This window comes from Narcine bancroftii, chromosome 5, assembly GCF_036971445.1.
Source record: "Narcine bancroftii isolate sNarBan1 chromosome 5, sNarBan1.hap1, whole genome shotgun sequence".
Classification (NCBI taxonomy): Eukaryota; Metazoa; Chordata; class Chondrichthyes; order Torpediniformes; family Narcinidae; genus Narcine; species Narcine bancroftii.
The window spans coordinates 14317477-14342568 of NC_091473.1; the positions used below are offsets into that span (position 1 = coordinate 14317477).

General features: G+C 41.5%; 1 protein-coding gene and 1 long non-coding RNA gene across 10 annotated transcripts in view; one reads left to right on the plus strand and one right to left on the minus strand.

The window, feature by feature from the left end:
• Positions 1-25092, minus strand: part of parp3 (poly (ADP-ribose) polymerase family, member 3) — a 158145-nt gene that overhangs the window by 124843 nt on the left and 8210 nt on the right. For 8 of the 9 annotated variants that reach the window (XR_011357340.1, XM_069936855.1, XM_069936856.1 and 5 more), the window contains exons 3-9: positions 20328-20453; positions 18445-18630; positions 16797-16932; positions 6514-6737; positions 4902-5057; positions 2734-2820; positions 444-621 (exon numbers count right to left, since the gene is read on the minus strand). Coding sequence is in view for 8 of the 9 variants with exons in the window: in XM_069936855.1 (XP_069792956.1) it covers positions 444-621; positions 2734-2820; positions 4902-5057; positions 6514-6737; positions 16797-16932; positions 18445-18630; positions 20328-20453 (1093 nt within the window). In the remaining variant the exon portion in view is untranslated. The remainder of the gene's footprint in view (positions 1-443; positions 622-2733; positions 2821-4901; positions 5058-6513; positions 6738-16796; positions 16933-18444; positions 18631-20327; positions 20454-25092) is intronic. The other variant, XM_069936854.1, reaches the window with a different exon arrangement.
• LOC138763149 (uncharacterized) lies at positions 8-17780 on the plus strand. The gene is made up of 3 exons (XR_011357348.1): positions 8-2583; positions 4499-4617; positions 15685-17780. It is a non-coding gene; the product is annotated as an uncharacterized lncRNA (long non-coding RNA).

Sequence of the window (25092 nt, forward strand, 5' to 3'; positions counted from 1 at the left end):
GGGGTGAGTTTGGCCAGAGTGGCAGGGAACAAGCCCAGTAACCAAGAGGGTGGTTGAGGCTTTGCCACATTACCTCCACAGCACCCCAAAGGTGTCGCGCTCAGCAGCTCCGACCCCCAACTACAGGGATGCAGGACCAGCTCTGACCCCAGTCCTGGATAAGCAGGCCCAGCTCCGACCCCAGTCCTGGATAAGCAGGCCCAGCTCTGCCCCTACCCCCAGAAATGCAAGCCTCCATCTGACCTGACCTGCAGACACCAACCCCTTGATGCCAAGAAACCATCCCTCACCCATCTCATATTCCCAGCCCCATGCCCCAGAAACCCTGACCCCATTCCCCCACCCACCCAGAACCAGCTCCCAGACAACCAGATCCTGTCCCATCTCGGTTCATCAGCCCGAATTTGCGCTGGGATGAAAATTGATGCCGTTGGTGGTGTTACCGTATCCTGCAGATTTGCTGTTTTCTGAGGCGAAGTAGATTCCCCTGCCGACACGGCCCCCCGAGTGAGGCATGATCCGTAGCCCAGTCTTCAGGATAGCAGCGATGACAGCAATGTTGGTCCCATGCCACAGCAGGCGGCGGTTCTCCATTTTCTGATGCCTCGCAAAACGTTCGGCCTGCAAACACGGCAACAGAATGCACTTGAGTGGACTGCTGTGGGGAGTTGGTCACTGCCTGCTGGGACCCAAGTACCATCTTCCCATGACATGCAGGTCCAGCTCTGACACCAATCCCCAGACATGCAGTCCCAGCTCTGACCTCACTCCCAAACATTCCTAGCTCTGACACCGACCCTGGATGCGCAGGCCCAGCTCAAAGCAGCCCCTGACCCTTGGACATGCAGGCCCAGCTCCGACCTCACTCCCCAAAACACAGGCTCAGCTCCAACACGACACCTAAATATGCAGGCCTAGCTCCAACCCTGAACCCCGTAAATGCACAGCCAACTCCATCACTGGCCCCTGGATATGCAGGCCTAGCTCTAACCCCGATTCCAAACATGCAGGCCCAGCTCTGACCCCGACACCCAGGCCCAGTTCTGACTCCAACCCCAGGACATGCAAGCCCAGCCAGGACCCCACCGTGGACACGCAGGCCCAGGTCCAACCCAACCACATACATGCAGGTCTAGCTCTGACCCCCAACTACAGGGACGCAGGACCAGCTCCGACCCCCAACTACAGGGACGCAGGACCAGCTCCGACCCCCAATTACAGGGACGCAGGACCAGCTCTGACCCCCAACTACAGGGACGCAGGACCAGCTCCGACCCCCAACTACAGGGATGCAGGACCAGCTCTGACTCCCAACTACAGGGACGCAGGACCAGCTCCGACCCCCAACTACAGGGATGCAGGACCAGCTCTGACCCCAGTCCTGGATAAGCAGGCCCAGCTCCGACCCCAGTCCTGGATAAGCAGGCCCAGCTCTGCCCCTACCCCCAGAAATGCAAGCCTCCATCTGACCTGACCTGCAGACACCAACCCCTTGATGCCAAGAAACCATCCCTCACCCATCTCATATTCCCAGCCCCATGCCCCAGAAACCCTGACCCCATTCCCCCACCCACCCAGAACCAGCTCCCAGACAACCAGATCCTGTCCCAGTAACCCTTTCTCCTGGCACAAAGCCTCTGATGGCATCCTGATTTCCATGTGGATGATGGCCAACAATCTGTTCCAAATGTTTCTATGCAAAGAATGATCTTGTTCTTATTGTTATGAAATGAATCCAAGAGTTACAGCACAGAAACGGGGCATTCAGCCCAACTCATCCATACCAACCAAGTTTCTACTTAAGCTAGTGCAATTTACCTATGTTTGGCCCATGTCCCTCTCATTCTTTCTTATGTACTTGTCCAAATGTTTTTGTAAACATTACACCACCTGCCTCCACCACCTCCTTGAGCAGCTTGTTCCCTAAGTCCACCACCTGTGTGGAAAAAGTTCCCTCTCTGATCCCTTTTAAATCTTTCCCCTCTCACCTTTGATGTCTAGTTTTAGACTTCCTTACCCTGGAGAAAAGACTGATTATTTAACTTATCTATGCCCTTCATAATTTTATAAACCTCTAATAAGTTTCTTCATCAGCATCCTATGCTCCAAGGAGAACATTCCAACCTATCCAGTCCCTCCTTACAATTCAATTCCTCCAGACCCAGCAACATCCTTGTGAAATTTTTCTGCACCCGTACCAGCTTAATGACATCCCTTCAATAACTGGTCAGTCAGAGCTGCACACATTACTCTAAATTTGGTCTCACCAACAACTTGTAATAACACTCCAACATCTGTATTTAGTGTCTTATCTATAAAGACAAGCCCAATGCCAGATGACTTCCTCATTGTCCTGCGCCATTTTCAGGGAGCAATGTACCTCTTCTCTTTGGGATTCTCTGTTCTACGCTCTCCAGGGTCCAATCATTTACTGTTTAAGTCCTTCTCTGATTTAACTTACCAAAAGGAATTACCTCACTTGTCTGAAATACTTGGAGAGCCAGAGGTCAGGAATTGAGCAAAATATTTACTAAACTGCTCATCTAACAGCACCTGGTCAGGTGGAAGTGGGCTTCAATACAGGTAAAGTACCCTCCTGTGATTTTAGTTTCATTTTCCTCGCCCCCACCTACAGTCCAGTCAGTCAAATAGTCGGCAATTGCTTCAGGGGGGCAGAGCTGTTGCACCCCATTGTAGCTGGGCCCCATACAAAATACATGCCCCCCAGATCACCTCTCCTTCTCTGTCCAACATCCACACGTTGACCACCTTTATGGAACTGTATGAGGGACCAGTTGCATCCACGTATTTCTTAATCATCTGCAAGGAAATATAAATCCAGATGGGTTCTAAAAGAGAAGTGACGAATGACCTGAGAATTAAAATAGTATCAACTCTTCCTTCAACAAGGTGACTCCAAAGACTGCGTGCTGTTGGAGGACAGACCAATCGTGCAAATACCAAAACTATACCATGTGAAATTTAACCACTGACTGAATAACTGACCCCTGGACCAAGGTTCCCCACAAACAGAGCCCTGCCACGCAGAATCCCCACCCACCCACAGCCCACCTATCCGACAATCATTCTAAAGAAAGCTGCAACATCCCAGCACAGTTGCCAGATAATCTCTCCATTTCCACTTTGATCACTGGCTCCTCGCCTCTCCTGAATGGATTGAGAAAACTAAGAAACCTTCAGGTTACAAGAGGATATAGACATGATGCAGAGTTGGGTGGAGAAGTGGCAGATGGAGTTCAATCTGGATAAGTATGAGGTGATGCAGTCTGGAAGGACAAACCAGAAGGCTGAGTACAGGGTTAATGGTCGGTTACTTAAGAGTATGGATGAACAGAGGGATCTTGGGATCCAGATCCATGCATCCTTCAAGGTCATGCACAGGCTGATGGGATCATTAAGAAGGCCTATGAGATGCTGGGCTTCATTAATAGGAGGATTGAGTACAAGAGAAGTCATGTTACAACTCTACAAGTCTCTGGTGAGACGACACTGTGAGTATTGTGTTCAGTTCTGGTCACCTCATTATAAGAAGGATGTGGAAGCTATGGAGACGGTGCAGAGGAGACTTACCAGGATATTAGCTGGATTGGAAAATAAGTCTTATGTGGAAAGGTTAGCAGAGCTGGGACTTTTCTCTTTGAAGCGTAGAAGGATGAGAGGAGACGATAGATGCCTACAAGATTATGAGGCATAGGTAGGTTGGACAGCCATTGCCTATTTCCGAGAGCAGAAATAGCAAACACCAGAGGATATGTGTACAAAGTGAAGGGAGGGAAGTTTAGGTAAGACATCAGGGGTAAATTATTTTTTTATATATGCAGAGTTGTGGGTGCCTGGAATGCCTTGCCAGGGATGGTGGTGGAGGCTGAAACTAGGGTCATTTAAGAGATTCTTAGTCAAGCACATCGATGGAAGAAAAATAGAGTGGAGGGAGGGTTTAGTACTTTTTTTTTTAAAAAAAGAGGAATATATGGGTTGGCACAACCTCAAGGACTGAAGGGCTTGTACTGTGCTGCAGTATTCTATGATCTATCTATCACCTTACTCCAGAAAACCCACTTGAGTCTTTAACCACTCATGGTGAGATTCAAGCGGGTTCTTCAAGGAACTTACAGGAGACTTGTTGGAGGAATCCAGAGGGTGGAGCAGCTCTGTGCGGTGGGTGGGGTGGGGGGAGAGAAGGAATTGTCGACACTTTTGGTCAAGACCCTGCATCCTCACACCTTCCAAGGCGTATATCGAGATGAATCTACTGGAAAATCCAGGTAATCCCTAAAATCTTTGGGAGTGGATACGAGTAGGAGAGAGGCACATGACCTGACACCACCACCTGCCCCTTAAAACCTGTAATCTAAACACAGGATCCACTCAACATTGGAGGGATGTTCTGGGCCCACAGACTTTCAGTCACCCAGAGAAGTTTAATGCTATTACAAAGGAGAATGACAGTGCTCGAATCAGAGAGTTTCCTTTCCAGGCAACCAGTTGGACCATGACCGAATGCCAGGCAGAAGTGATGCAGTACCACAAACTGGACAAAGCCTCTGGTCAGCTCTACAAAGTGACCAATCTTGCCATCATCTACTGAGCACCACGGTAGTTTGATGCCCTTTATAATAGGGAAAACATGATTGGGAGGCGATGGGTTGATTTTGTTTTTGGAAGAGGGGGAAGGGAAACCAAGGGGTTATATTTTGGGGTGGGTGAGTGATTTTGGGAGGGGAGTGAAGGTGTGAAGGAGACAGGTAAGGTGTGACAATTTGGAGTGGAGGGAAGGGGTGAGGATGATTATTCTGGAGGAGGGGAGAGTAATTTTTGGAAGGGAGGACAGGGTGATTTTTTTGTTGGGGGGGTCACTAGGTGGAATATATCCTTTTTACCTTGAATTCTTCAGCATCATCTGGCAAGGGAGAGAGCTTACACTTCAGCAGGTTGTAATCTTCATCTAGGGGATGTGGCACCTCAATATCTTCAGCCTTTGCCTCCTGCTTCTTTTCTGCCTGCAGACTCTGTGCGAGTTCGATATCTGCAAGCACCTAACATGGTAGGGTAGTAAAAAAATAGTCTGTGAATTAACATGTGCTGATGATTCTTTGGAAATACTCAGTGTATTTGCCTCATTTTCTGCACCGTCTCCTGTCAGTCAGAGCTCTTTATGGCTGGGATAGTACCAGTTCAAATGGCCACTTAACATGCTGAGAAGCAAAGTCTAAATCCCAGCAGACCAAAGGAATCCAGAGACAGAGTGAGATACAGCATGAAAACAGCAGTCCCGTAAGTCCACCAAATCCCTATCAACCCAGCTTCCACTACTCACCTGCACCTCTGTGGCCAATTCATCTACAAGGTGTACTCCCTGAGTAGTTGAGACCAACCATGTGCTGGCGCTGCAGGCACATTTTTCCAGCATTCCTGGCCTCAGGGGAAATAAGGCCAGTGAAATCTCTGCCGCTCCCGTGTCAGACAGAACTGGGGCTCTCCAGATTCAGGGCCAGGTCATTTACCTACCTCTAGCTCGAGACCTCGAAGTTCATATAACGCTCATTCTTCATCTTACTCACATGCTGCACCATTTGATATCATGGCGACAGCTGACCTTTGCATCACCCTCTGTCATCACCCAACACAGGATGTTGGAGTCATTTGTGGGGACCAGTTTACTACTACCCTGGAGCTGCTGGGGAGCCACCAGTCAAACTCCTCTGGTCCAAATGGTGAAGATGCTACAAGGACGTCAATGAGTCGGGATCCCTGCCATAAAGGAATACTGATATATTTACAGACTGAATGGCATGCATTCTAATATGGCAATTGAGATGGAATAGGGTGTGTCATTTGGGATGAGATCAACTCTTGGAACTGTTAGATCCAACAGCCATTCTCCTGAAGACAGCTCCCTGAGGGAAACACTGATCAGAAATTTCCTGACATTATTGGGTTGTACAACAAATCAGTGAGAACTCTGATGAACAGCCTTTGACCCAAAACGTTAATACTGCTTCTCTTTCCACCGATGCTGCCTGACCTGCTGACTATTTCCACCATTTTCTGCTTTTAATTAATTGTGAGTATAACCACATTAAGGCACACTACAGTAAAGTAAAACTCCGATAATCTGGCAAGACCCTGGAATTACCAGATTTTCTGGGCTACGGGATGTTAATCTAATTGTACATAAACACAGTATCATTTCACTTTTTTTTTTAACATGATGCAATGAAGTTTCCACGGAGTTTAAGGAGAGCAGGAAATATGCAGGTCCTCAGCCACAAATATACCCAATTCCTGACCCATGGTCAACGTTCCTTACCCAACCCTGTCCCAACCAAGTTCCAGATCCCAGGCTCACATACTGGATTAACAAGCAGGCCAGACACCAGACCATTGGGGCTTCCAAACAATTAGGTGCTGAGTATTCAGAATGTTACTGCAACCCCAATGTTGCCCAACCAAAGCGAAGCAAGAGTTAGATTTACTCTCTGTGACACTTACCAGCAACATGTCCTTCTTGGCCTGAAGTACCTCGGCAGATTCAATCACCGGGGGTCGGTTGCGTCCAAAGTAGTGGGGGATGATTGTGTAGAATTTTGAAGACAACTCTTCCAGCTTCTTGGAGTTGTGTTGACTCTTTAAGGCCTCTTCCATCTCCTCCAATACATCAAAACCCCTGGATATTTGCTGTTTGCTCAGCTTCCCAAGAGGCATCTTCTTCAAATCTAGAAGGGCAATGGCAAACAGAATGTCATCACAGCAGGGCAGTGGCCTTTATGTTCTTATCCTGAAGAGGATGGCTGGAACAACTGGCTGGTAGTGCTTCACATGGCATCTCTCCATGTCAGCTCACCTTTAGTAAAACAGCAGTTCACAAAGACCCCAAATGCACACACTTGCATTACTACCCAAAATACTGTCCTCCTCCTCCAGTAGCAAGGAAGCCAAACCTACTTTGTTGGAAGATCGCTTCGTTAAGCACCTCGGCTCTTACCAACGCAATAGCGTGGATCTCCTAGAGGTCATCCATTTCAATTCTCTGCCCCATTCTTTTGCTGACATATCTCCATGGTCTTGTGCACTTCCAGACTGAGACCACCCACAAATTGGAGGCACCTTCTAACCGGATGGCATTACATCAACTTCTTTGGTTTCCATTAGCACTCCTCCCCACCCCCTCACCCCATAACTTTCCTTATGACTCTTTTCCTCTTGCTCTGTCTCTCTCTTCCCCCTTTCGCCTTTCACAGAGCCAAAAACAAACCCCCAAAAACAATACTCACCTTTCTCTCTCCTGACCTCTCATCATATTCAATTAACTGTTCTCTGTTGATCTGTAGTCCACTCCCTCCAATTTTTTCCTTATCCCCAGCCTTTTATTACAGGTTTCTGCCTGCTTTTTATTCCTTCCTTGAGAATACGTTTTGAAGGGTGGGAAGAAACCCATGCAGACACGGAGAAGGTATAAGCTCCTGACAGACAGAGCCACATTCAAACCTGGATCACTTGTGCTGTAATAGCATTGCATTCACCACTATGTGAACTAGAACTTGGTAGAAAAACAAAGGCAGAGGAGAATCTGAATGTGATAGATTGGGAAACATGGATGTACAAAGGGAACTGGGTGCTCTTGTACAGCAGATAGAAAGCAATCACACAGGTACAATAGGCAGTCAACATAGAACACTACAGCATAGCACAGGTCCTTCGGCCTACAATGTTATTCTATATATATATATATTCTTTTTCTTCTTTGGCTTGGCTTCGCGGACGAAGATTTATGGAGGGGGGAAAATTGGTGGGTTGGGGTTGGGTGTTGGGTTTTTCCTCCTTTGTCTTTTGTCAGTGAGGTGAGCTCTGCGGTCTTCTTCAAAGGAGGTTGCTGCCCGCCGAACTGTGAGGCGCCAAGATGCACAGTTTGAGGCGATATCAGCCCACTGGCGGTGGTCAATGTTGCAGGCACCAAGAGATTTCTTTAGGCAGTCCTTGTACCTTTTCTTTGGTGCACCTCTGTCACGGTGGCCAGTGGAGAGCTCGCCATAGAACACGATCTTGGGAAGGCGATGGTCCTCCATTCTGGAGACGTGACCCACCCAGCGCAGCTGGATCTTCAGCAGCGTGGACTCGATGCTGTCGACCTCTGCCATCTCGAGTACTTCGACGTTAGGGATGAAAGCGCTCCAATGAATGTTGAGGATGGAGCGGAGACAACGCTGGTGGAAGCGTTCTAGGAGCCGTAGGTGATGCCGGTAGAGGACCCATGATTCGGAGCCGAACAGGAGTGTGGGTATGACACAATCCAAATAACATCCTGGTCAATCTCCTCTGCACTCTCTCCATAGCTTCCACTATGTATGACAAGAGAAAATATATTGGAGAAGGAAATGAAAAAAATAAGAGAAGACAAAAAACCACTGGAATATAAAGGTCAAAAAAATTTTTTCTACCCAGACATAAGTTTTGAATTCCTGAAGAAAAGGAAGGAGTATAACGCAGCAAAAACAACCCTATGGAAAAAAGGTTATAAATTTATGTTAAAATATCCAGCGGTGCTTAAAATAGATATCCCGGGGTAGCAAAGCAAACTGTTCTCGGATCCGGAAAAAGCACGAAAATTTGCAGAACAACTACAAAACAGACAGAGAGATGAAGAAATGAAACAATAACAAAAACGACAACAAACTATATATAGAGAAGAATAAAATATAAATAAGAATTAAGAAGGGAAAGAAAGGGAAGAAAGGAAGTAAGGAGGGAATTAAGAGAGTGAGCTTTGTTATATGTGAAGATTAAAATCTTTTCTGGGGGGGCTGGGTGGGGAAGAATAACAGTCACTGCGAAATCAGTTGACGCTTGTGAGCGGGTTCACAATCCAAATGGAGAGGGGAGATGTGGTTGCCCGACAAAGGACAAAGGGCAACTCAGAGAGGGGAGGGACTATTGGGGTTAAAGGAATTTTAGATATGGGAATAGTGGAAATATTTTATGTTTTAGAAATGTTGTCTTACAATGTGTTCAAAAAAAAGAAAACAAATGGATAAAAAGGGAAGGTGGTGATGAGGAAACGGAAAGGAAAGATAAACAAAGTATGAAATGGCCATGTTGAACTATATGACTTTAAATATTAATGGAATACATAACCAAATCAAAAGGAAGAAGCTGTTAAATTTACTGAAGAAAGAAAAAAATTGATATAGCATTCGTGCAAGAAACACATCTAACTGAAGTGGAACACAAGAAATTAAAGAGAGATTGGATAGGGCATGTAACAGCAGCATCATATAATTCAAATGCCAGAGGAGTAGCTATATTAATCAATAAAAATGTACCAATCAAAATAGAGGAGGAAATAATAGATCCAGCAGGGAGGTATGTAATGATAAAATGTCAGATATACTCAGAATTTTGGAATTTACTCAATGAAGAAGATCAAAAATGTATGCAAGATATCCTTTTGAAGATCGCAGATACGCAAGGGAATATACTAATAGGAGGGGATTTTAACCTTAATTTGGACTCAAACATGGATAAAACTGGAAAAAAGACCAACAGAAAGAACAAAGTAACCAAATTTATAATTAAATCGATGCAGGAAATGCAACTTTTGGATATATGGAGGAAACTACACCCAAAGGAAAAGGAATATTCATATTATTCAGGTAGACATAAAACATACTCAAGGATAGACCTATTCCTGTTATCAGCCCACATTCAAGGAAGAGTTAAGAAAATGGAATATAAAGCTTGATTGTTATCGGATCACTCACCCCTTTTATTGGCAATGGAGCTGGAGGACATCCCACCGAGAATGTATAGATGGAGATTAAACTCCATGCTACTTAAAAGACAGGATTTTAGAGAATTCATTGAGCGACAAATTAAAATGTACTTTGAAATAAATACGGAATCAATGAAAGATAAGTTTATACTATGGGACGCAATGAAAGCATTCATCAGAGGACAGACAATAAGTTATATAATTAAGATGAAGAAGGACTACAATCGGGAAATAGAACAGTTGGAAAGGGAAATAACAAATACAGAAAAAGAATTAGCAATAAAAGAAGATACAACGAAAAGAAGAGAATTGACAGACAAAAAAATAATATGAATCACTACAAACATATAAGGTGGAGAAGAACATAATGAAGACAAAACAGAAGTATTATGAGCAAAGAGAAAAAACGCACAAAATACTAGCGTGGCACCTTAAGACAGAACAAACTAAAAGAATGGTTTTGGCATCAAGGAAAAAGGACAAACAAATTATATATAACCCAACGGAGATCAACAAAAACTTGAGGGAATTCTACGAACAACTATATCAAACTGAAAATGAAGGGAAAGAAGACAAAATAGATGAATTTCTACTAAAATTGAACTACCGAAATTGCAAACAGAGGAGCAAAATAAATTAATAAAACCATTCGAAATAGAAGAAATACAGGAGATATTAAAAAAAACTACTGAACAATAAAACACCGGGAGAGGATGAAATCCCAATAGAATTTTATAAAACATTTAAAGATTTATTAATTCCTCCTCTCCTGGAAGTAATGAACCAGATTGAAAAAAACACAAAACATACCAGATTCATGCAAAACAGCAATAATTACTGTAATACCAAAGACAGGGAAAGATCCACTAACACCAGCATCGTATAGACCAATATCTCTACTTAACAAAGATTATAAGATAATAACTAAACTATTAGCAAACAGATTGGCCGACTGTGTACCAAAAATAGTAAAACTAGATCAAACTGGATTTATTAAAAAAAGACGAACAACGAACAATATCTGTAAATTAATTAACTTAATCCATGCAGTACAAGGAAACAAAACTCCAACAGTGGCGGTTGCTTTAGACGCAGAGAAAGCCTTTGACAGAGTAGAATGGAATTATTTATTCAAAGTACTACAAAAATTCAACCTACCAGAGAAATATATTAATTGGATTAAAGCATTATATAAGGGACCATTGGCGAAAGTGACAGTAAATGGATATATATCAAACCAATTTAAATTAAGCAGATCAACAAGGCAGGGATGTCCACTATCTCCCTCACTGTTTGCGTTAGCTATAGAACCACTAGCAGAACTGATAAGAACAGAAAATAAAATAAGGGGGATAAAAATAAAAGAGAAGAAATATAAAATCAGTCTATTTGCAGATGATGTTATAATATACTTAACAGAACCAGAAATATCAATAAAAGAATTACATAAGAAATTGAAGGAATATGGAGAAGAATCGGGGTACAAGATCAACGCAAATAAAAGTGAAGCAATGCCAATGAATAATGCGGATTTCACAAAGTTTAAGAAAGAATCATCATTTAGATGGCAAACACAAGCAATTTGATACCTAGGTATACAACTAAATAATAATCTCGTCTATCTATACAAACTAAATTATCAGCCATTAATGAAAAAAATTACAAGACGACTTAGAGAACTGGAAAGACTTACCACTAACACTGATAGGAAGGATAAACTGTATTAAAATGAACATCTTCCCAAGGATACAATAACTATTTCAATCATTACCAATTCACCTAACAGAAAAATTCTTCAAGGAGCTAAAGAAAATAAGAAGGAAATTCTTATGGAAAGGGGGGAAACTGAGGATAACACTAGATACATTAACAGAATGGTACAAACAAGGAGGCTTACAACTACCAAACTTTAAGAATTATTATAGGGCAGCACAATTAAGATACCTATCAGATTTTTATCAAAACAAGGGAAAAACCAGATTGGACCAGATTAGAGCTAGATAAAATAGGGGAGAAGATACCTGAACATGTAGTATATAAGTGGGATGAAAAATTGGTGCAACATAGGAATTCACCAGTATTGCACCATCTGCTCAACATTTGGAAGAAGATTCACGTAGAAAGGAATAAAATAAATTATCAACTACCAAAATTAATATTGACACAAAATCAACTAATCCTTTTCACAATAGATAACCTTTCCTTCAGAGAATGGGAGAGAAAAGGGATCAAAAGAATATAAAATTGTTTTTCGGGAAATAAATCATTATCTTTTGAACAAATGAAGGACAAATATAACTCACAATACAATGTTTGCATACCACCAACTGAAAACCTACTTAAAGGACAAATTGAGAAACAGTCTGAGGTTACCAGAAGGAAGCAATTTTGAATATGTGATTACAGACACAATGATAATTAAAAAATTTATAACAAACATGTACATCAAACTGCAAGAAAAGGAGAATGAGGAAACAAACTGTAAACCTAAACAAAAATGGGAACAAGATCTAAACATAAAGATAAAGAATGAAACATGGGAAAAGCTATGCTCCGGAACTATGAGAAATACAATAAACACGAGGTTACGCATGATACAATATAATTGGTTACATAGGCTATACATCACACCCCAAAAGTTAAATGAATGGGACCCAACAGTCTCAGACAGATGTTTTCGCTGTAAGAAGGAAACGGGAACAACAATATATGCAATTTGGGCATGTGAGAAAGTGAAAAAATTTTGGGAAAATCTAAACCAGATATTAAATAAAATCACAAAAAGCAATATACCAAAAAACCCAGAGATCTTCCTTCTAAGTAATATAACCATATAACTGTTTACGGCGTGGAAACATGCCATGTCGGCCCTTCAAGTCCACACTGGTTCACTTGAACAACTCCACTAGCTTCCCCCTCCTGCTTTCCGCCCATAACCCTCCAACCCCTCACATCCATGTACACAACCAACCTTCTCTTAAATGACAGAAGGGACCCTGCCGCATCTATCTCTTTTGGAAGATCATTCCATTCTGCCACCACTCTTTGAGTGAAAAAGCATCCTTTAATATTTCACCTAAAGTTTTGCCCCTTTACCCTTAACTTATGCCCTCTTGTTCCAACCTCCCCTGCCCTCAGGGGAAAGAGTCTATTTACGTCTACTCTATTCCCTTCATAATTAATTTGGACTTGATTTGGATGGAGCACAAAAAAGATTTATTATGATAGCCCTAGCTGTAGCAAAAAAATGTATTATGTCAACCTGGAAATTAGAAGACAACTTGAGAATACAACAATGGTACATAGAAATAAAAATAACATATAATTTAAGAAATAACATCACAATATTCGAACAAATATGAGAACCATACATGAAACACAATAGAGAAATCCTATCACGGACCTTCACCACCTAAAATGACAGGAGAAGACAACGAAATGAACTGACTCAGTATGTAAAAGTAAAAGACAAAAATTTCTTCTTTATTTTTATTAAGTGACGACATTGTTTAATGGGTTTAATGTATCATATAGATTGAACTTTGAATAAATGGGAAGGGGGGTGAGGGAGGGAGGGAAGGGAGGGGGGAAAAATGACACTGTATATATTCAAGAGAAAAATGTCTGTATATATTTTGGTCAGTCTGGTTCCTAGTGTGAAAAATAAAAAAAAAATTTAAAAAATTCTCTATTAGGCATTTCTCTCCCCTTTGCATTATCTAAAGTATATAAACAAGATTTTGATCCAATTCTCAGACCTACATTAAAGATTTGGTTTCAATTTTGCAAGTTTAAAAATGTTTTAATAACCATAACCATATAACAATTAAAGTACAGAAACAGGACATATTGGCCCTTCTAGTCCGCATCGATTTAAGTACCTGCTCCACTAGTACCAGCTCCCTGCCCATAACCCTCCAACCACCCACCCCCCCCCCACATCCATGTACTTATCCAATCTCCTCTTATATGACAGAATTGACCTGCTGCAACCACCCCTTCCTGAAGGTCATTCCACTCAGCCATCACTCTCTGAGTGAAGAAGCTTCCTCTTACATTACTTCTAAAGTTTTGCCCCTTAACCCTTAACATACGACCCCTTGTTCCAATCTCTCCTACCCTCAAGGGGAAGAGTCTATTCACATCTACTCTATCCATTCCCCTCATAATTTTAAATACCTCTATCAGATCCCTCCTCAACCTTCTACACTCCAATGAATAAAGACCCAGTCTACTCAATCTTTCTCCGTATTCTAGATACTGCAATCCAGGCAACATTTTAGTATATCTTCTCTGCATCGACTCTACCTTATTGATATCCTTCCTATAATTTGGAGACCAGAACTGCACACAGTATTCCAAATTTGGCCTCACCAATGCCTTGAACAGTCTCACCTCCCAGCTCCTATATTCTATGTTATGATTTATAAAGGCCAGCATACCAAAAGCCTTCTTCACCACTCTATCTACATGAGAATCCACTTTCAAAGAACAATGAACTGTTATTCCAAGATCTCTCTGTTTCTCTGCATTCCTCAGTGCCCTCCCCTTCACTGCCTATGTCCTGTTTTGATTATTCTTCCCAAAATGAAGCACTTCACACTTATCTACTTTAAACTCCATCTGCAACCTTACAGCCCACTCTTCTAAGCAGTCCAAATCCTTCTGCAGTCCCCAAAAACCATCTTCATTATGCACAACTCCCCCTATTTTTGTTCTGTCCAATGAAACTTATTCCAATTATTTTTTTAAGACATCATCTGACCAAGTTTTTGCCCTATGGAACGTTAGAGGAATAATAACCTTTCTTGATATGTTTGAAGGAAATTGTTTAATGTTATTTAATCAATAAGCTGAAAAGTTCCATTTGCCTAAGACATCTAAGAAGATGGGAAAATATCTATTTTCAAATTAGGAGTTTTCTACACTCTTTTCTGCCAAATTTCCATTTGCCTTTTCAACTTCCCGAAAAGGAATGGTCGCTAATATTTAGAAAAGCTTACTTAATTTACATCCTAAAAATTAAAGGTGCTTGGAAAGTGGAATTTGAGCAGCTACTTTCTAATGATTTATGGGAAAAATTTTTTGACTTGCCAATACTTCTTCAATTTGTGCCCGTCACTCTTTGATTCAGTTCAAGGTAGTGCATATGTCTACGAACAGTTTGGCCCATATTTTTCCAAATTTGAGTCCTATTTGTGATAGGTGTAAATCCAAAGAGGCCATTTTGACTCATACGTTTTGGTCCTGTACAAAGGTAGAGAATTTTCAGCAAGGTGTTTTTGAAACTTTAGCTAAAGTATTGGACCATGGTTTACAGCCAAACTTATTCAAAGCAATTTTTGGGATCACAGTATTGGGATCAGGCTTTGTACCTGCTTCAGCCCAAAGGATAGTGGCTCTTTCAACGTTGATGGGAAGGAAAGCTAGATTACTTAAATTGAAAGATTTAAATTGAAAGAAATGCCTTTCCTCCTTGTGTCATACTTAGATTTAAGGAAGTTGGACATTTGATACGACCTTTAACTTCGAAAAAACCTAGCGACCATTTATTCAATATTTTTGTACGACTCAAACTAATAAACAAAATTGAACCACTTCCAGTTTTCGTTTTTCTCCAAGTGTGTTGTGTTAACTCAGAATCTCTTTTCTACTTTGAAATTATTCTCAGAATGGATTGACCAGTTGTTTTTGTTTTTTGGGGTTTATTTCCCCCCAGAATTAGATTTTTTTTGTTTTATGCATTAACTTTTTATTTCCTTACTCAATGTAACTGTCAATATATGGAAATGTTAAATTAATTTGAATGTACTTAATTGTTATATTCAAGGACAATGTATATTACTTTTTCACATTTTATGTATATTAGTCTATGTTTTTTTTCTTTTAAAAAGACTAAAAAAGAAAGCGAGTGGAACAAAGATATAATCAAATGGTACCCAGGATGGCAGAAACACCAAATGAAGAGGGATTGAGATGATTTGGACGGAATTCTGATGAGGCTGGAAGAATGAGCGGAGACCTCACCGAAATGTACAGACTATGAATGGGCTCGGCTAGTGGTTCCCCCAGATGTGGGTGTATAAAAGTGTCACAGGGTCAGGATGAGACATTAAGGACTGAAACGTAGAGAGAACATAGAAGTCATGAAGGCCAAGTCACTGAGCAGATTCAAAGCAGAGATGGACAGAGTACTGGGCACAAGAAACACAGGGTATGGGGAAAGAGTGGGTATAGGGTATTGCAAGGGGATCAGCCACAGTTGTATTGACTGGTGGAGCAATCTCAAAGGAACAGATGACCAATTCCCACTCCTATTTTCTATGTCTTCATGTCCCAATGACATAGCCAGGACAGTGCTCTTTAAAACAATCGGATCCTTTAAACAAAAGGGCAGATCTGGCCACGTGCAAGAGATACACAAGAAGCAGTAACCTCTCACAGTGCAATGTTCCCCGATAAGGTACTGCCACACCAGGCTCTTTAACTTTGTGTTCATGGCCTGGGATCAGTTGGAGCTCACAGCTCTGACCCAGAGCCAAGGGTCAACCCACAGGACCTTACAGCTTGAAGGGAAAAGTCCCTGTCCTCAAACTAATGGCAGAAAAGATAGCACTAAATGAGGGTCTACATGATCTACAGCTTGTAGATCACCCAGCCCTTGTCCCTGAAATACCTCAATGCCTTTAAACCTATCTGACCACTGCCTATTCTATGGATGGCTTGGATTTACTTTCAATATGAGTCGATAACCACAGGAATACTCTCTGCACATATAGCAGGAATTACATTCTTTGAAGAAGGCACAGTAGAACAGAGATAAGCAACCTCCCAGCACGTGGGAATGCCAATCTCCTGGACACCAAAGCCATGAAACGGGATATGCTAAGGACTGCAAGTCCTTGCATCCACCTGGTTCAGTGGTTTGATTCAGTCATGCGTGACAGGGACGTATGATCAGCTCTAGCCCCTCCATCCCAGCAAGCCCAACACTAAAGTGACTCACCGAGGTTCATCGTCTCCATCTGCTCCTTGAACATGTCATTGCTGAAAATCAGTTTGATCAGATTCTGGGTGGCTTTGTCCAGAGTGCAAGGTTGGACTTTTTTGCGCACCACACTGCCTCCATCCACCACATCATTCTGCAACCAAACAAGGGAATGTCGTGAAACCAGGATTCTCCTGTCTCCTGCAAAGCTGACTTCCAGCATCCTTCCAATGTTGAGCTTTTGAAAAATGCCCACCATGCTAATCTCACCTATTAATTGTGTACTGCGCTGTGATAAGTCAATTATCTTGAATTTCTAATCCTAATATTGCACTGTCCCATTCCTTCTGGACATCCTGGCCCTCAACATTAGCAATACAAAGAAGCTGGTCATTGGTTTCCAGAAATGGTCAAGAGCACACATCCCTATTTATATTAACGATGCTGAGGTGGAGAAAGGGAAAATTTTCAAGTTCTTACAAGTATATATCCCTAACAGCCTGTTCTGGAACAACCTTGGCAATGTTACAACCTAAAAAGTGTGCCAGAAAGCCTGAAAAAAAAGAACCCCAAGGTTCACCAACTTTTACAGGTGTATCCTGTCCGGGTACCTCACAGATTGGGACAGGAAATGCTCCACCCAAAACCACAAGGAACCGCAGCACAACTCCCTTGCCCTCAATTGGCTTTGTCTGCACCTCTCATTGTCTCAGGAAAGTTCTAAAGGATTAAACGACAATCGTGTCCCATTTAAACTTTCTTCTTCCCCTCTTCCATTGATCAGGAGATGCATGTAATTAAGACACAAATCTTCGGACTCAATTTTATAACTGTACTTTTCTTTAAACCCTGCCCTATTTAACCACGTTTACAATACTCCCTAGAGCATTGTCTTATTTATCTATTTGTTTATTTATTTTATGACCTGTTGTATAAGTTGGTTGGCCTGAATAGCACACAAAACAAAGCTTCTCACTGTATTTCAGTACATGTGGCAATAAAACAATTCATACATTCATCTATTATTAACCCTAGACTTCAACTTCATCCTCTCATAACAGAAACCCTGCCCAAGGACCGTTCTGCCTTCCCTTTTCCATTCACTTGCTCTCTCTGTAGCTTTGGCCTTTTTGTGTCCAAGCTTCAAAGCCCTCAGCACCATCTCCAATGAAAAAGAAAGAGGCCTCCGACTTTCCCCACCCACCCTTGTCTCTCCATCCCTCCCATCTTAATTTGTCCAGTCTCCTACCATCCCTTGGCCTCTCCTCAGTCCTTCTCCTACCCAACCCACCCACCCCCACTCCCTTTATATTTGGTATCTCCCCATCCTATCCCAGTCTCTAGAAAGAGTCCTGACCGGAACCGTTGACTGTCAATTTCTCTCTGGGATGTTGCCTGATCTGCTGTCACTTTTTTTTTGCTCCATGGTTCCTGCATCTGCAGTCATTGTGTCCCTCCAGGCCTTTAACTGCACCTGGGAGATAATGATCCATGCCAGCACATTACCTGGAAGGTTTCACCAACCTTCACCATCTCCCCTCCCCAACATTGCTTCTATTTTGCCACAATTAGCTAGAGCAGCTTGTACCAGAACCCAAAGGAGAGGCTTGCAAAGCCCTACATCAAAGACACACCAGAACCCATCACAAAGACAGGTGCGACTCACTGCCTTAACAGTTGCCTCCACGTATCCCTGCTGAACTTCGATCATGGTGTACTTTCCGGGATGTGCGACGAAGGAATCTCTGTTTGCCCAGTTGTTCTTTGTCTTGTCTTTGAACTTTTTCTCGAAGTCATTCACAGCATTGTTCAGGGCAACTGGAGGATTCAACTTGTTTTGGCCAATTTCTCCCTGACCAGCAGAGGGGGAGGGATGGTGTGGAGAGCAGGCACAAGAGGGATGATAAAACCAGTTGCTAATTCTACAACTTGTTACAAACATCTTCTGCTCAAAAACCTTTCAATCCAACTTTCAAATCAGTGAGACCAGTTGTGGGAAAGGGTGGGGATAGAAAGGGTTAACAGTTAAAATCATGGGATGGGTCAATCATTTTACCATCCGAGATGTTAAAGTGAGATGTCTACCCACAGGAAGTCAGGGGTCAGGAACATGGGCTGGGGTCTGCTAGTTCCACACAGGAAGTCAGGGGTCAGGTTCTTGGGGTGGGGTATACTGGTTCCACACACAGGAAGTCAGCGGTCAGGTACATGGGCTGGGGTATGTTGGTTCCACACACAGGAAGTCGGGGTCAGGTTCGTGGAGTGGGATATACTGGTTCCACACACAGGAAGTCAGGGGTCAGGTTCTTGTGGTGGGGTATGCTGGTTCCACACATAGGCAGTCAGGGGTCAGGTACTTGGAGTGGGGTATGCTGGTATTGAACCTTGAGAGGGGATTCCACTGTATTTAAAGGCACTGATGATGAGACATTATGTTTTTCTCAGCTGGGCTGTTCCACACATCAAGCCCACGTTCTGCAGCCCCCTCACCATCACTGACCCCTCGTTCTCCCACATACCAAATCTACCTCTTGTGGCTCCCCTCATCACCACTGAACCCCTCTCTCATTCCACATACCAAATCTATCCCATGTAGCCCCCTCACCACCACAAACCCCCCCACCACCATTTCACACATCCACTATAACTCCTACACAACCCCAACTCAGCATCCCACACATTAAGCCCAGCCCCTGCAGTACCTCCCACAATCATTCCCCCACCACCACTGCAATCCCAGAGACACCAAACTCATCTCACTAAATCTTCCCTTGCACAAGCTAACCACCTCCACACCAATCCTACCATGAATGTCTTATGAAGAAAGGCTGTCAGATCTAGGGCTTTACTCTTTGGATCGATGATGGATGAAAGGTGACTGAACTGAGGTTAAGATAAATGGAGGAAAGATTAAGGAGATGTCAGAGATCATTTAAAAAAAATAAACACAGAAAGTGGTGTGTGCCTGGAATGCATTGCCAGATATCCTGGTGGTGGGAAGATAAGAGATTATGGGTGTGAGGGAGGGAAGGATTAGATTGTTGTAGGGTAGGTTTACATACACCATGGGCCAAAGGGCCTGTATTGTGCTGGAATGTTGTAGGAAATGACCCTTATACTTGTTCCTCCTCCACTCTCATATCACCTCGTACACCAGCTACAGGTGCCGCACCCTTCCTCACCCCACCACTACACACCTATCTATCATTCTTTCCTTACACACCCTGTCCCAAATCTCTCAACCACCAACTTCACCCCATCTTTGCCCACACAACCTAGATACCACTACCATCCCAGTGTCCCCCCTCACCACCAACTGCCCTTCACCCACAACTTCCAGCCAAGTTGAGCAGTGATACCAACCACCTAATTCCTGTGGGTTACATCGGAAGGGGGTGCGGGTGTTAGAGCAAAGAGAGGATCGGGGTGACCTGCTGCTATATCCCATCGAGGGGTTTTGTGTGGGGGGGGGGGGAGGAAGGGAGAAAATATTGAGAAGCACAAGGTTACGGGGTCCAGGCGGAGTGGTGCGGGGTATTTGAAACTCACCACCCGACCCCAGCGGTTCCAACAGTAGTATGAGCTGCCCAGTTTGATCAGCTGAATGATGTAGAACTTGTTGTTGTTGTTTCCAATGTTGGTTTGGTTCAGCATGCAATCGTAGTCCTCGTGAATCTGCAACAGAATCCAAACAGTGGGGTCCGTCGCACGAGGAAGGGCACACCCGGCTCCCACCACCCCACTGGCAGACACGTTTCTGTTCTAATGCTCCACATGTTCAAGTCTTTGGTGAGCAACAAACGACCTGGAAGCTTCTGTGATAATCACCAGTCTACACCTCGCACACTCCCAAAACTGCCAACCTTCACATTGTTGCTCACTCTGCCCCCCCTCCTTTCTCTCATCGAAGCTAGGAATTTGCGTACAGGATGGTGCCATGGCCCCATTAATTCAGTGCTGGAGGGATGAATACCACTTACCAGCTCTCAGTCTGGAGCTCCCAAGTGCTCAGCTAGCTTCTGAAGTTTAAAAAAACCAGCAGATGCTGGGGTCGAGTGCAATGCACAAACATGCTGGAGGTCTGCTGTGTTTCTCCAGCACTTTGTTCATTGTACTCACCCAGCTGCTGTTTAAATTTAATGGCTCATCCTGCCTTTCAGGCAGCGAGTTTTATATTTATGCCCCCTAATTGCTGGCCTCCTTGTTAAGGGAAAATAAATGCTAACCATTCACCCTTTTGTGACTTTGTGTATCTGTCTTTTTTTTTTTTTTTTTTTTTAATTTTTTATTTTTCACACCATAAATCACAATAGCCATGATATACACTTTTTCTTTTCCACACATTTACAGTGACTTTTTCTCCCTCCCCCCTCCCTCCTCCCAAGCCACCCCCCCATCCCTCCCCCCTCTCATCCATTTTAGTTATACAATCTAGGTTGCATTAATTCAGTTAGACAATGTTGTCATTCAACAAAAATACACCAGAAATTCTACTGAGTCCATTTTTTTCTTCTCTTCTCCTTCCATCAACTTAGGTAATGTTTGTTCCCGGTAGGATTTCGCTATTGTATTTAATGTAAGGCTCCCATACTTGTTCGAATATTTCAATATTATTTCTTAAACTATATGTTATTTTTTCTAATGGAATACATTTATTCATTTCTATATACCATTGTTGTATTTTCAAATTATCTTCCAATTTCCAGGTTGACATAATACATTTTTTTGCTACAGCTAGGGCTATCTTAACAAATCTTTTTTGTGCATCCTCCAAGTCAATTCCAAATTCTTTATTTTTTATGTTACTTAGGAGAAAGATCTCTGGATTCTTTGGTATATTGTTTTCTGTTATTTTATTTAATATCTGATTGAGATCATCCCAAAATTTTTCTACTCTCTCACATGTCCAGATTGCATGAATTGTTGTTCCCCTTTCTTTTTTACATCGAAAACATCTATCAGATACTGTTGGGTCCCATTTATTTAACTTTTGCGGTGTAATGTATAGTCTGTGTAACCAATTATATTGTATCATACGCAGCCTCGTATTTATTGTATTTCTCATCGTTCCAGAGCATAACTTCTCCCATGTTTCCTTTTTTATCTTTATATTTAAATCTTGTTCCCATTTTTGTTTAGTTTTACCATTTGTTTCCTCATTTTCCTTTTCTTGCAGTTTAATATACATATTTTTTATAAATCTTTTGATTAACATTGTATCTGTAATCACATATTCAAGGTTACTTCCCTCTGGTAAACTCAAGTTGCTTCCTAATTTATCTTTCAAGTAGGATCTCAGTTGGTAATATGCCAGCGCTGTATCTCCCGTTATATTGTACTTATCTCTCATTTGTTCAAAGGATAAGAATCTACTTCCTGAAAAACAATTTTCTATTCTTTTAATCCCTTTTTTTTCCCATTTTCTAAAGGCAAGGTTGTCTATTGTAAAAGGGAGTAGCTTATTTTGCGTCAATATTAGTTTTGGTATTTGGTAATTTATTTTATTTCTTTCTACATGTATCTTCTTCCATATATTGAGGAGATGGTGTAATACTGGAGAAGTTCTATGTTGTACCAATTTTTCGTCCCATTTATATAATATGTGTTCAGGTATCTTTTCCCCTATTTTATCTAATTCTAGTCTCGTCCAGTCTGGTTTTTCCCTTGTTTGATAAAAATCTGATAGGTACCTTAATTGTGCGGCTCTATAATAATTTTTGAAGTTTGGCAATTGTAAGCCTCCTTGTTTATACCATTCTGTTAATTTGTCTAGTGCTATCCTCGGTTTCCCCCCTCTCCATAAAAATCTCCTTATTATTTTCTTTAACTCTTTGAAGAATTTTTCTGTCAGTTGTATTGGCAATGCCTGAAATAAGTATAGTATCCTTGGAAAAATGTTCATTTTAATACAGTTTATCCTTCCTATCAGTGTTAGTGGTAGCTCTTTCCAATGCTCTAAATCGTCCTGTAGTTTTTTCATTAGTGGATTGTAATTGAGTTTATATAATTGGCCTAGATTTTTGTTTATTTGCACACCTAGGTATCTTATTGCCTGCGTTTGCCATCTGAATGGGGATTCCTCCTTAAATTTTGAGAAATCCGCGTTATTCATAGGCATTGCTTCACTTTTATTTACGTTTATCTTGTATCCCGACACTTCTCCATATTCCTTCAATTTCTTATATAGTTCTTTTATTGATAGTTCTGGTTCTGTTAAGTACACTATCACATCATCCGCAAACAGACTGATTTTATATTCCCTGTCTTTTATTTTTATTCCTTTTATATTATTATCTCTTCTTATCGATTCTGCTAGTGGTTCTATAGCTAGCGCAAACAATAATGGTGATAGTGGGCATCCCTGCCGCGTTGACCTGCTTAAGTTAAATTGCTTTGATACATGTCCATTTACTGTCACTTTCGCTAACGGTCCCTTATATAATGCTTTAATCCAATTAATATACTTCTCCGGTAAACTGAATTTTTGCAATACTTTGAACAAGTAATTCCATTCTACTCTGTCGAAGGCCTTCTCTGCGTCTAAAGCAACTGCTACTGCCGGTGCTTTATTTCCTTCTACTGCATGAATTAAGTTAATAAATTTACAAATATTGTCTGTTGTGCGTCTTTTTTTGATAAATCCAGTTTGGTCTAAATTTACCATTTTCGGTACCTGTTCTGCTAATCTGTTCGCTAATAGTTTAGCTATTATCTTATAATCTGTGTTTAGCAAAGATATTGGTCTATATGACGCTGGTGAGAGTGGATCTTTCCCTTGTTTTAGTATCACTGTAATTATTGCTGTTTTACATGAATCTGGTAAGTTTTGTGTCTCATCAATCTGGTTGATTACATCCAGGAGGGGCGGTATTATTAGGTCTTTAAATGTTTTGTAGAATTCTATTGGGAGTCCATCCTCTCCTGGTGTCTTATTATTTGGTAAATTTTTTATTATCTCTTGTATTTCTACTGTTCCAAATGGTTCTGTTAATTTATTTTGTTCCTCTATTTGTAGTTTTGGTAGTTCAATTTTAGTCAAAAATTCATCTATTTTCCCTTCTTTCCCTTCGTTTTCGGTTCGGTATAATTGTTCATAGAATTCTCTGAAGTTTTCCTTAATTTCTTTTGGATTATATGTAATTTGTTTGTCTTTTTTCCTTGTTGCCAATACCGTTTTCTTAGTTTGCTCTGTCTTAAGCTGCCATGCTAGGATTTTGTGTGTTTTTTCCCCTAGTTCATAATATTTCTGTTTTGTCTTCATTATATTCTTCTCCACCTTATATGTTTGTAATGTTTCATATTTTATTTTTTTATCCGCCAATTCTCTTCTTTTGGTTGTATCTTCCTTTATTGCTAATTTTTTTTCTATGTTTATTATTTCCCTTTCCAACTGCTCTGTTTCCTGATTATAGTCCTTCTTCATCTTGGTTGCATAACTTATTATTTGCCCTCTAATGAATGCTTTCATTGCGTCCCATAGTATAAACTTATCTTCCACTGATTCCGTATTTACTTCAAAGTACATTTTTAATTGTTTTTCAATAAATTCTCTAAAATCCTGTCTTTTAAGTAGCATGGGGTTTAATCTCCATCTATACATTCTTGGAGGGATGTCTTCTAGCTCTATTGCCAATAACAGGGGTGAGTGGTCCGATAATAGTCTAGCTTTATATTCCGTTTTCCTAACTCTCCCTTGTATGTGGGCTGATAACAGGAATAGGTCTATCCTTGAGTATGTTTTATGTCTAGTCGAGTAGTATGAGTATTCCTTTTCTTTTGGGTTTTGTTTCCTCCATATGTCCACAAGTTTCATTTCTTGCATTGATTTAATTATAAATTTGGTTACTTTGTTCTTCCTGTTAATTTTTTTCCCCGTTTTATCCATATTTGGATCCAAATTCAGATTGAAATCCCCTCCTATTAGTATGTTCCCTTGCGTATTAGCTACCTTCAAAAAGATATCTTGCATAAACTTTTGATCTTCTTCGTTAGGTGAATATATATTAAGTAGATTCCAAAGCTCTGAATATATCTGACATTTTATCATAACATATCTCCCTGCTGGATCTATTATTTCCTCTTCTATTTTAAATGGCACATTTTTGCTAATTAATATAGCCACTCCTCTTGCTTTTGAATTATACGATGCTGCTGTTACATGTCCTACCCAATCTCTCTTTAATTTCTTGTGCTCCAATTCAGTTAAATGTGTTTCTTGGACAAATGCTATATCTATTTTTTCCTTTTTCAGTAAATTTAGTAGTTTCTTCCTTTTAATTTGGTTATGTATTCCATTAATATTTAGAGTCATATA